This window comes from Mustela nivalis (genome assembly GCF_964662115.1).
Source record: "Mustela nivalis genome assembly, chromosome: 6".
NCBI lineage: Eukaryota > Metazoa > Chordata > Mammalia > Carnivora > Mustelidae > Mustela > Mustela nivalis.
In genome coordinates, this window is record NC_139025.1 from 27,393,351 (window position 1) to 27,405,535 (window position 12,185).

General features: G+C 46.0%; 1 protein-coding gene across 7 annotated transcripts in view; it reads right to left on the bottom strand.

The window, feature by feature from the left end:
* Positions 1 to 7,354, bottom strand: part of KCNK10 (potassium two pore domain channel subfamily K member 10) — a 138,106-nt gene extending 130,752 nt beyond the window's left edge. Inside the window, exons 1-2 of one of the 7 annotated variants that reach the window (XM_082736316.1) lie at positions 7,302 to 7,354; positions 3,766 to 3,918 (exon numbers count right to left, since the gene is read on the bottom strand). In XM_082736316.1, the coding sequence (XP_082592442.1) occupies positions 3,766 to 3,808 (43 nt within the window). In that variant the 5' untranslated portion in view covers positions 3,809 to 3,918; positions 7,302 to 7,354. The other 6 variants (XM_082736315.1, XM_082736317.1, XM_082736318.1 and 3 more) reach the window with 6 other exon arrangements.
* Between the last annotated feature and the right edge of the window lie 4,831 nt (positions 7,355 to 12,185).

Genomic DNA, 12,185 nt, shown 5'->3' on the forward strand with positions numbered 1-12,185 from the left:
CCGGCTTGTGTATCTTTAAATAGGTTTTTGAAACAATCCAGGAGGGACAATGATTATGTGGTAATGACAGGCACTATCTGGGTTTGGAACCCACGCTGCCTCCGCCCTCCTCCCACCCGCGCTGCGGTTCCCAGGCGCATTTTCCAGCCTCAGGACACACGCCGCCAGGAGCAAGAGTGCTTCCACTCACGGAAGCGCGCGCGCGCAGGAGATGGAGGCAGGGCGAGGGCCGCCAAAAGTAGGAAATACCAACCTTTAGGATCCCAGTTCACCTGTTTTCTTGGAGTCTCGATTGGAAATTTCATTGCTCCGTTGCCCAGAGGGGAGGAAATGAAAAGAATCAAAATAATAATAAAGTCCTCAAGCTTTACACGCCTCGGTACAGCAGTCCAACAAAACAATTTCCAAGGATGGGGGAGCCTCGGACTGGCTCGTGGAGGAACCCCAGAGAAATATAAGTGGGAAAGACTGGCTAAAAGGAGAGGCTGGAAACAGCTTAGGTGTTGGCAACGGTTGAGGGGAGGCCAGCTGCAGCCCCCTGGGTGGAAGGAAAAGTAAGACTGGCGAGGGGTGGATGGAGAGGGAGGCTCGGGAAGATAAAAGAGCCAAGCTGCTTCCCAAACGCGGTGGCGGCAGGTGGGGGGCTGAGCAGCCGGAGGGCCGGCGCGAGGGAGAAACCCACTGCAGTGTCACTCCAGCCCCCGAAGGCGTGTGCGCACACACTCCCGCACACACACACTCGCCCGGGCGCGCGCTCCGGCAGGCACGTCAGCCTCTCTCGGCCGCGCACAGAGCACACGCCCCACCCCGGCCGCGGCTCCTCGCCCCCGGGCGACGCCCCCCACTCCCCACCCCCCGAAAGCCATTGGACGCGGGAGTGGCGCGGCACCCGGGGAGCGCGCGGTGAGAGGGACCCTCCCCGCAGCGCGCCGCAGACGCCGCGCCACGGCGGGAGAGCGCGCGGCGGGTGGAGGCGCGGGGCCACGGAGGCGCGCGGGGCTCGGGGCGTCGGGCCGGGAACCGCGACCTGCAGTGGACTCGCCGGCGGGGCGGCCGGGGCGGCGCGCGGCGGCGGGCGCGGCGGGGCGGGGAGCCGGCGCCGGGCGCGCCGCTACTTACTGGCTCCGCGGGCCGGCGGGCGGGCAGGCGTGGAGGCGGCCGCGGCGCGCTCGGCGGAGTTGCAGCCGGAGACACGCTTGGCTGCCTGGAAGGCGCTGCAGGAGGCGGAGGAAGAGCCTCGGCGGCCCCGCCGCAGACCTCGGCCTCGGGGATGACCTCTTGTTCACAGCTCCCACCCTGGGCCTACACACACACACACCCTTCTTTTCTCACTTCATTTTTCCACTCCAGCCCCCTCCCGCGCCCGGTTCTCCCGCCTGCGCCCCGAACCCGCGTCCCCAGCGCACTCGGAGAAGGCCGGTGCCAGCCATGAGCCTTTTGTTCTGGGACCGCTCCGCGTTGGCCGCGCTTTCCCCGCCCGGGGAAGCTCACTCCCCAGGCGCAGCCCGGTCCCTTCCCCAGCTACCTGCCGCCCGGCTGGGGCCGCTGCTCGGAGGCCCTGGAGGCGGATGGAGAGAGACACGCCACGGGCCCAGAGGAAAGTGGAGTTGCCAAGACCTAGCGGCCCCGAGAGCCCGGGAGCCCTGCAAGGGCAAATGCGAAGGGACCGCACACATGTTCCCGGAAAGAAGCTGAACCTGGCGCCTTTCCCCTACCCCCACGGAGGCCTCGATCTCCAGAAGATCCAGGTGGTGCTGAGATGCTCTTGAATGGGCCACTCGAAGTACTGATACGAAAGATGCTTACAAATTACTTCAGCTCCTAGCAACAAAGACTTGCACATAGTAGATGTTCAAGAAATACTTGCTAAATGAAAGCATAAGCTGCATGAAGCAGTGTTGGACAGAAAGTAGTTTAAATTACTGTCCGTTCACTGTCCACTTGACGTGTATCTTGAACCCCCTTCCCCATGCCATCACTGTGCCAGGTGCTGGTGGTAGAGCAAGGAACGACATAGATATGGACCTTGCTTTCATGGCTCTTGCTGTCTAGTGCTCAGGAGGTCCGGCTAGATTTCTCTCTGCCCTCACTTATGAAAGAGTAAGTGACTGGCTTATCGCCCAGCCTGCCCGCTGTGGCCCTAAAACCCTACGCTGGCAGTTGCGCTCTGGGTGCATGCCACTCTAGGGCACCTTGAGGCTTCTGGGAGCCCTGGTACAGCGGCATCTTTCTTATCATCTCCCCCCACCGTCACATCCAGGTTTCTGAGTCCCAGAGCAAGAGCTACAAGAGGTCCACTGTCCTCTGCAAGAAGGGTTGCTAAGTGCTTTGTCACTAACCCTGCAGGCTGCTGGGACCAGAGCACTGAAGTCTCTGCAGACCCCAGTCAGGCACACCTGGTACCAATCTGATGGCGCTGCTCTGGACTCCCTCAACCCTGCAGACACAGATTCCCAAGACACCTGACTGCCACCCTCTCTGGGACTCCACTTCCACACTTGGTTTCCCTCTACTAGAAGGCTGAGAGGACGGATGAGACATGGAAATGAGACAAACAAGGAATTTCTGCTTCTCCAGCCATGCCCTCAGAGACACTCGTAACGCCTCAATTCTGCCCCCCCCAACCCAAAGGGAACTGTTTTTAAGCTCCTGAGACAGTCTTCAGAGCCTCACTGTGCCCTCTCCTCAACTGCTCACAGGCAGGAGGGCTCCACCCCATCACTGCAATGCAATGTTTTTACTTGCATCTGAGTCAGAGAGAGCTGCCCCCTAGGAAAGATACCCTCTCTCCCAAAGCCTCTGAGGTCAGGGGAGCAAGACTGGCCCCTCAGAGCCTCATACTTCTCGCCACTTATCTTCCCTATGTCACACTGAAGAAGCTCTCACCGGCCTCATTTTACAGATGAGAAGATCAAGGCTCAGAGAGGTAAAGGAACACACCCAAGGTCACAACACAGAGAGTCAAACTCAGCTCATCTGGTCCCTCGGTCCCTGAATCTTGACCCTGAAACTGTCAGATGGCTTCTTTGGGGTCATGATGATCTAAATACTGTATTATCTAGGACTCCACCCCTTCCTCTTTTGCTGAATGAATTGGGCTACCCTGGTGCCCTGAGGCCTCCCTCAGGGAATTAGTTCACTATCAGAGGTAAATTCCCATGGCACAACATGTAGCCTTTGGGTACATCATTCAGTCAATCAGCAAACATGTATTGAGCAGGTCTTGCGGATGAGATGATTGTAGGTTTTCGTCAGAAGTTACACTGGGCCCGTGGAGAACCTTCCCCCAAGAAAAGCATCAGCAGGATGGTTTTAGGAAGTCTCGGGATGGACCTACTAGGATGAGGGAGCGGGATCAGGGGTCTGGAATCCCTGATGTGCGTTGAGGACTTGCCCTAGTCAAAGCCCTTAGGATCCTCTGCTAAATCACTTGCCCCACACCCCCAGCCCTAACCTCTAGGGCTTTCTCTTTCCTCCACTTCCATTCTCTCTTAGTATGTGGACAACACGAGTAGGGAGGGATCCACCAAAAATTAAGTAAGTCATTTCTGCACCCCCTCCGCTAACGCACCTGAAATCAAGTCCCAACTCCTAAACTGCGTTTATGGAATGAACTGCGGGGGATGGGGTTATAAAGGGAGAGCCCCCCCCCCAACAAACGCCCCAAGAAAAACAACTTGGCACATTAACCCTTTGTGTTACTGCAATCCCACTCCACCATCGTCAGTTCTTCCCCTTCGTTATTACGCACTAGATTCCACTTACCCCAAGAACGAGGAAAGAAGTGGACTGTGTTGAGAAAAAACATCCAAAAAAGATGCCGCGCCAAGCGGTTCTCTCTCCCTCCGTGCAGCCGCAAGTTCCATGGCTATTGCTGCGGGCGGGTTAAGTCTGGTGGATAGAGACCGCCTCGGGTTCCTGCGGCAGGAAAACAAAGCATCGTGGCGCAAAGTCAGCCTGCACTGACGGTGCCCCGCCAGCAGCCCCGGGCCGGCGGCGGCCGCGTCCTGGGCGCATTCGGTGGCAGAGGGCGCCGGTCCTTGCCGGGGAAGCTTTGCAGTGGGGCGCCCCGGGTCTCTGCAGCTCAGAACCTGCACTAGTCGCCGCACCGCTTTAACGACCGCCGTGTGGCCCAGCGCGGGAGGGCTGGGGGAAGCCGGAAAACCCCAGCCACTGACCGAGAGGAAGTTTTCCGCGAGTTAGTGGGTCCCCTACCCCTTCCCCACGTCGCAGTCCGGGACGAGTGTGAGAGCGAGGGGTGCTGCCTGCCGCGCGAGGAGTCGATCTCTCCGAGTGGCTGGCAAAGAACAGCTCAGCCAGAGAGGGGAACCCGGAGTCCGGCGCGAGGCCGGAGAACGTCCTGGACCCAGAATAGCAGGGAGTGATGAAGCAGCTTGGGGAATCCTGCTTAGTGCTGGTTCGGCAAACAGAGGCGGGAGGATGAGACTCTGCTTTGAATTCAGGAATACCGGAATGAATTCATTAACCTGCTTTGAATTTTTCCCTTTGGTTTCATCATTTCTCCCTGAAGTCCAGAAGAAATCCTCGCCTTCCAAGAGCTTCCCCATCTCCAAGATACCTCCAGGCCCTCCCCTCCAAAGAACCGCAGAGAGGGGTCCCTGTCCTTCTGTGAGATATCCCCACACACGCACCCCCTGTGGACCCACTCTGTGATAGAATTGATGAGCTTATGCCTTCAAGTTAACTTGAATTTCTTCTCCGAGAAACGTTTTCCCCAGCGAAGTTCCCACTTTGTTCTCAGCGTTTAATCACTCCTCCCTTGCTTCATGTCCCAACCAGCATCTGCAAAACACACCCTTAAATATATGTTGCTCTAATCCCGGGTTCTGCTTTTGGCTTGGAAAAGCCAGAGACACATCAGTAGCTAAAGGGCAGAGGGTGTCATATGTCACACTACTCAATAGCAAACTCTGTGTGCTGAACCCTGAAGATTTATTTTGGTGACTCAAGCCTCTGGTTACCCATGAATGAAGACAACATTTATGACCTCCAGAGAAATTGTGCTTAAAGCATCAGGCTGATGAACATGTTTCATAGGAAGGAACTGCATTCCTCTTCCCTTGTAAGTTTCTCTATGTTAAATTTCAGTCCTTAAGAAAATAGTATTTAAGCTCCCATAAGGCACTGCACCCAACATTTTACCAAATATATGCAAAGCTGTAATCCTGCTTCTTATAGGACACGTTTTAGGGTGATTCCCTCTGATTTACCACCAAAACATAATCCTAGGGGTTTTTTTTTCTTTTAAGAGATGGAGCTGAATTTTATTGGCTTTCCCCTCAACTTTTTTATTTTTAAAGCTTTCAAACACAGAGAAAAGTTATAGTTGTTTGGTTAATAACCAGGATGCAAATATTGCATTTCTTTCTTATTTTTATGTAGTGTATTTTATTCTAGAAAAGTGTCTTCATTTTTTCATGACAGTGACTTTTTCAAGAATCCAAATTCATTTGCTTTCTCATAATGTTTAATGTCATGAGCCAAAGAGAAGAAAATGATTTCCTGATCACAGAAGATCATTAAAAGAACTCAACACTCAACACTTTCTATAAATTCAGTGTCCATGACAATATCCACAGGATAGAAGGCAATTGTATCCCTGCTCACTCAAGTTTCTCCGCAGACTTAGTCCTAGCCTTAGTCAAATAACTTATTTTTGTTTCTTATCCCCCAAAAGGCCATCCTTTTGGGGTTGAATGAGCACTTTCCCATTTGCACACCAATTGGACAAGTGCATATGGTTATTTTATTAAATTTCAAAATAAGAATTCACCCAGGCTACACACCATTATACCTGAGCTCAGATTTTCATATCATTGTGGAAGGTTTTAACTTGAACCAAAACTTTAAGACTTGTAGAAGTCATGCATGGTTTCAATAACCTATTTATTTATGGGTGAGTCTAATTCCTGAAGTCTCTCTGCTTGCAAAGAATTGAAATTCCTTTAGAGGGACCTACTGTCTCGGCATATTGACAGGTGCTTCTCTCAAGCAGCCAATGAAAGTCCTAGGAAAACCTGGCCAATAGAAAAGCTTTTGCTCACTATGGGGTGGGACAGAGTCTCAGCATCCAATGGGAATGTTTGAAATATATTCATTTAATTTTTGCTGCTTTAAAGCAAATATTTGTCTGGTCGAAAATGATTATAACAAATGTAGTGGTAGAACTTTCCTCTCTACCATTAAGCCATCTAAATGTTTGCTGAATCATAGAATGATATTTGGAACATGTCATCTCAAGGTACTTCCTGGTTCGGTTTTCCACCTCTGCAAAGGGTTCCAGTTTATATGACCATTCAAGAATACTGAGTGCAAGAGACTCTAGGAAACAAGCTGAGGTTTGCTGGAGGGAAATGGGGAGGAGGGGGGATTGGGTGATGGGCATTAAAGAGGGCACATGATGTGATGAGCCCTGGGTGTGATATACAACTGAGGAATCACTAAATTTACCCCTGGAATTAACAATACAGTATATGTTAACTAAATCGAATTTAAATAAATAATTTTTTAAAATACTAAATACAAAAAAAAAAAGTAAACACATCTAGTGAAAGAGATTATAAATCCTGTATTGATGGGCTTTTTCGAAATTTAAGAAACTTTGCGAAGCTCAGATTTTTTTTTTTTTTTTAACTTCTGGTCTAAATCTTTTCCTTCCTTAAATTTTTCAATACTTACATACGGCGATGAAGAGCAGCAATACCATGACCTATTAAGGATTAAATTGTCCAACATCTTCTTCTTCATGTCAGGTAACTTTTTCTACACTTTTGTCAATAGGTACAAGAATTTGGCCTATCCATACTTTTCTTAAAAGCATCTCATTCAGGGGAGCCTGGGTGGCTCAGTGGGTTGGGCCTCTGCCTTCTTTGGCTCAGATCATGATCCTAGGGTCCTGGGATCAAGCGGCATCTGGCTCTCTGCTCAGTGGGGAGCCTGCTCCCCCCCCCCCCGCCCCTGTCTCTCTGCCTGTCTCTCTGCCTACTTGTGATCTCTGTCAAATAAATAAATAAAAATCTTTAAAAAAAAAAAAAAAGGCATCTCTTTCGGGCACCTGGGTGGTTCAATCAGTTAAGCATCTGCCTTTGGCTCAGGTCATGATCCCAAGGCCCTGGGATTGAGTCCCACATCAGGCTTCTTGCTTAGCGGGGAGCCTGCTTCTCCCTTTGCCTGCTGCTCCCCTGCTTGTGCTTTCTCTCTCTGTCTCTGACAAATAAATAAATAAAATCTTTTTTTAAAATAAAGATAAGCAATAAGTACAGAGTATTTGACCAACTTACACGTATTTTAGCCAGCCATCCTCTTCAGAAGGAAGTGCAACCAAGCAGGTGAATTGTGCCAAGCTTCACTCAATTTCTTCATCTGCAAAATGGGGTACTAAATATCTGGCTACTTGTACCTCCAGGGTTGCCTAAGGAAACAATGGTGCTTTGTGAAAGTGCTTTGTAAACTGTGCCTAAGGAGACAATAGTGCTTTGTGAAAGTGCTTTGTAAATTGTGCAGATTTAAGAGATCATTATTACTTAATCCTGATGGATTAGGATTTCTTTCTTACTCTGCCAGGCACATAGCAAGCACTTTTTAAGAATACCCCCATTTATTTCTCATAACAATCCTGTAAGATGGGTATTATTATCATCATGATTTCATTTAAAACAATCCCTGACATATATTAGGCTCCTAAATATTTATTAAGGGAGAAATTGGAGCTTGGAGAGGCTGATGGATTGTCTAAATAAACATGGCTAGTTAGGGATGAAAGTAGAAATCAAATCAGGCCCCCACTCATCTCTAGATTAAAATACCATTCCTTACCCAGAGCTAATTGCATAAAGTTATCTTGATCTATGGAGTAGTAGTTTCATGGAAAACTGCAACCTAAACCATCTGTACCCTTTTCCTGTTACATTGGCATCTCCCCACCTTCTGGGGTTCCTTATATTCTTCCTCCTGGCAAAGTGAATATGAATCTTAGACCATCAGGCATTATCAAACAAGTAAAATATTAAGAAAGAGGTGAGCAGGAAAAGCAGTGCAAAAGCCTGCTTAGGGTCCCAAAAGTCACACCAAATCAAACCAAATGTGCCACCATCTTAAAGTAGGTAGTCAGAGAAGCAGTCTTGGTGGAATTACTTTGACTTTTCCAGGTCTTACTCACTTCTGCACAACTGCATTATGTTGTTAGGCCTGCTCTGCTCTTCCAGTGGTCGATTAATAATGCTGATTATAGAAAGAGGATCTCCTTCCAGTTTATGTAATACTTCTATATTTAGATTCTGATACTGTGTTTTAAAAATAGTTATGCAATGTTACTGATACATATTGAAATATGGATGCACTCAGACTTGCAAAATAATTACTGAAATGTACCACTCTTCATCAGGAATCAAAGTTAAGCTGACGACTATGATTTCTAGGAGTCTTATTATGTTTTATATTTATATTTATATTCCATATCTTATGGAAGATAATTCTTTTTCATTTTTTTCAAACATGGGGCACTATTTTTTTAAATATTTTATTTATTTATTTGACAGAGAGAGATCAAAAGTAGGCAGAGAGGCAGGCAGAGAGAGAGGAGGAAGCAGGCTCCCTGCCAAGCAGAGAGCCCCATGCGGGGCTCCATCCGGGGTTCGACATGGGGCACTGTTTTTCAAGAAGTTTCCAAAGAGCCATATCCTTGGGTTCCAAAAGTTGTAAGTGACCATAACCTTCAGTTAGAAAGAACCCAACATTTTTAGAAAACCACCATCAATTATTACCCCATCATCCACTGCATCCTACTAAAATTTTGGCTCATAAGAACCCACCAAATTAAATCTGCCCTCAGCAACATCTTGGAAGGGTCAAATACTATATTTACTAGGGTATAAACAAGGTCACTGCAAGTTTAGATGGCCACTGCTGTTCTATATGATAATATTAACAATGTTCCTCCTAGCTTATATGACAATTAGAAAATGGCACTCCCTCCAGTGGAAAAAGCACCATGGCCCTGGCTTGATTTGTAGACAGTGTCTTTGTTCAAACCAGAAGACACTCTTTGGGGATGGAGGGTAGGGTATCAGGAAACACAGCAGCATGTCCAACACTTGGAATGGACTTTAGTTCTCATTCATCCCTTCAGCTTGGTGCAAGGCAGAAACTTTGTAACTATATGCTCTGGCCCCTTATATAAGATATACAAATGGATACATTCAGCAAGAGTACATGATGGGTTCCAATTATTCAAGGTCAGATTTCTGAAAAACCAATATTTAGTACTTTATACCATACACGAATTCAAAATGGTTTTAAAAGAATTTATTTATTTATTTTGAGAGAGAGAGCACACGAGCATGTGAGTGACTGAGAACAAGCAGGGAGAGAAGCGGAGTGTGGAGCCCGACTCTGGGCTTGATCTCACAATCTGAGATCATAACCTGAGCCAAAATCAAGAGTTGGATGCTTAACTGACTGAGCCACCCAGGTGCCCCCAAATTAATTTTAAAAGAATCTATCATTATTATTTATTATCTTATTATTATGTTTGTCATTTCTGGACATGTTTAGGTTCTCTTGTTTTCATCATTTTTCTCAGTTAGTAGAAGATCAAATTATCATAACTCTGTAACATCCTAGCCAAGTTCTTTCATGAATTCCAAAACATTAAGCTCGAACTTAATATGGTATGATGCCTCCACTGATTCTGAGCCATGCATGATGGAAACAAATTTAATTCTAAAATATTAATATCAAATATAATTTAATTCTCAAGTATCACCTTCTACCTCTGACCAGCTGGATAATTTGTTATTGTATTAGAAAAACTACTGAGAGAATCTGAAACTTACAGAGATGTTTTGCTTTCTTCTACTTTATCCCTAGGAGAAAGCGCCACCTGCTATATTCTGTCTTTGATGCTGAGCTTTACTGGTAAGGCAGGCACACTGGATATAAAGCATTTTTTTCTGGCAAGTATAATTTTAAAAGCTGACATCAGAGAGCTCATTTATTAAATGTTGTATTCAAAAAGGGTAACTGGGGTTTAGAGTACTTATCCATTTTTCTGCCCTCTCTCCATGCAAAGCTAAAGATCCTTAAAATGTTTATATTGGCAGTGACCCCTAGTCCATCAAACAGGGATGTAGTTGCTTTAGAAATTCTGAGCTTTAAAAAAAAATTTTTTTTTAAAGAAAGAAACTCTGAGCTTACTCAGTGAGAAAACTAAATCATAAAAGGTAATCATTAGTAGAAGCAACTTCAGAGATCAGGTAGTGAGGGCATTCCAGACTTTCCTGGTAACCAAAAGCAGATTCCACGGTCTGGAGATCCTGTTTCAATAGATCTAAGAAGGCTGTCTTCGGATTTACTTCAACAAAAGCCCCAGGTGATTCTTTCATGCAAAGTCTGGGAACCTCCCTGCACTAGAGCCAGTGAAGTCTTGAGAGGTAAGGTGATTTTCCCAACGTGAAACCGTTGGTCCATGACAGAGTCAGGACTGGAAGAGAAATAATCCCAAGAGGCCTCAAGTCTTCATAAAATGGAATAATGTGTTTGAGAGACATTTTCAACCACGGTAGAGGTTGTGGCTGGGGGGGGGGGGTGCGGGGGGAACCAGAGGTACATAATCAGAAATTTAAGTTATCTGAATCTCCTTGCTTCAGATGCATTCTGGTTAATTGAGCATTTATGACACTCTTGTCCTTTATTTCCTGTTTACATTCCTCCAACCTTTTCTCTGATTTGACCTGCATATGGTTTGGGGGGCTTTCTACAGTGACCTTAGACCTATCATCACATCTGTCTTCTTCATTGTCATCCTTAAAACTTTTATCAAACCAGACATGTCTTCCCTGACTCACACTGCAAAATTATTTCCCATACAATTCACTCTATCATCCTTCCATTTTATTGCCTATTTCTGCCTCTAACTTTAGTGAATGTTTGTTCATATGAATGTTACACTTTTTTGCAAAGAGAAAGCTGTCAGAGTGGGAAGACCACCATGACAAATATTGGAACTACTTATTCCTAGTCCCAGCTCTTCCACTGATAAGCTGTGTGACTTTAAGCAAGTCACTTAGCCTTTCTGAGATATTGTTCAATGAAAGGATTAAACCCTGAGATTCTGAGTCATCTCCTTCTGTGCCTGTCCTTTCACTTTAAGGGAGAAAGGAGCTATCTTTTCTCATTTATTTTTCTCTTTGCACTGCACCTATTTTTGTAAAGCTACATAGAGTGCTCACTCATTCAATAAATGCTGACACTTCCTTCCTTGAGCTGGTTTGACTTTCCTCCTCCCATCACAGATGGTGTATGAGCCACATATCTGATCACAGCTGACCTTTGTGTTTGGTAAGGACTGGATTTTTTAAAAATAGTACAAACTGTATGTCTTTCCAGTGCCACCATTCCTTTTCATGAAATGGCACATTCTGTTCCTTGGCTCTCCATATTTTCTGTGAGAACAAAACATTATTTCCACCTGTCCCTCTTATCTTACAGGTTCTTTTTAATTTTAAGTATAGCACTCTTGTATTTTGAGTTTACTATAACATTTATTTATATTCCTGATGACCTGGTCTGCTCACCTCTTTCTTTAAAATTTCTATTTGTAATTAGGTCTCTATTCTGCTTTGACTTTGGTCATGTTCGTTTATGTTTGAAGCTACTTGGTCTCACAATCAGAACCATAAGCATGTTTATTTGTTTTGCTTTGCTTTTTAAGTATTTCTTAAAATATATGGCACTCTCCCACATGTAAAATTTCTCTATTCAGTCAACTGATCCACATTCAAATGTACTAACCTTAGAAAAACATACATGAAAGAGGACACAAAGAAATAGGACATGAAAGAAAGTCACTCGGAGTTCAAAATTAACACACAAGATTGCAGATTAAAAATATGCGGGACTTCAGGACCTTGGACAGTTAAATGTATTCTGGCTGTGATCTCTGCCTTCATAGCATAAGCAAGCTTGTGGTACATTTGAAAATCTACAGCAACATATCAGACACAGGACCTTGAAATACCATGAATGATTTTTTTTATCTGACATATGGTGCAATAACAAAATAAAGACTTACCCAACGAAAACAATAAAACCCAGGCTATATGCTCAGACACAGAAGCATGAACAGTTCAAAGGCATTGATGGAATGCTAATGCCAGGGCATGGTG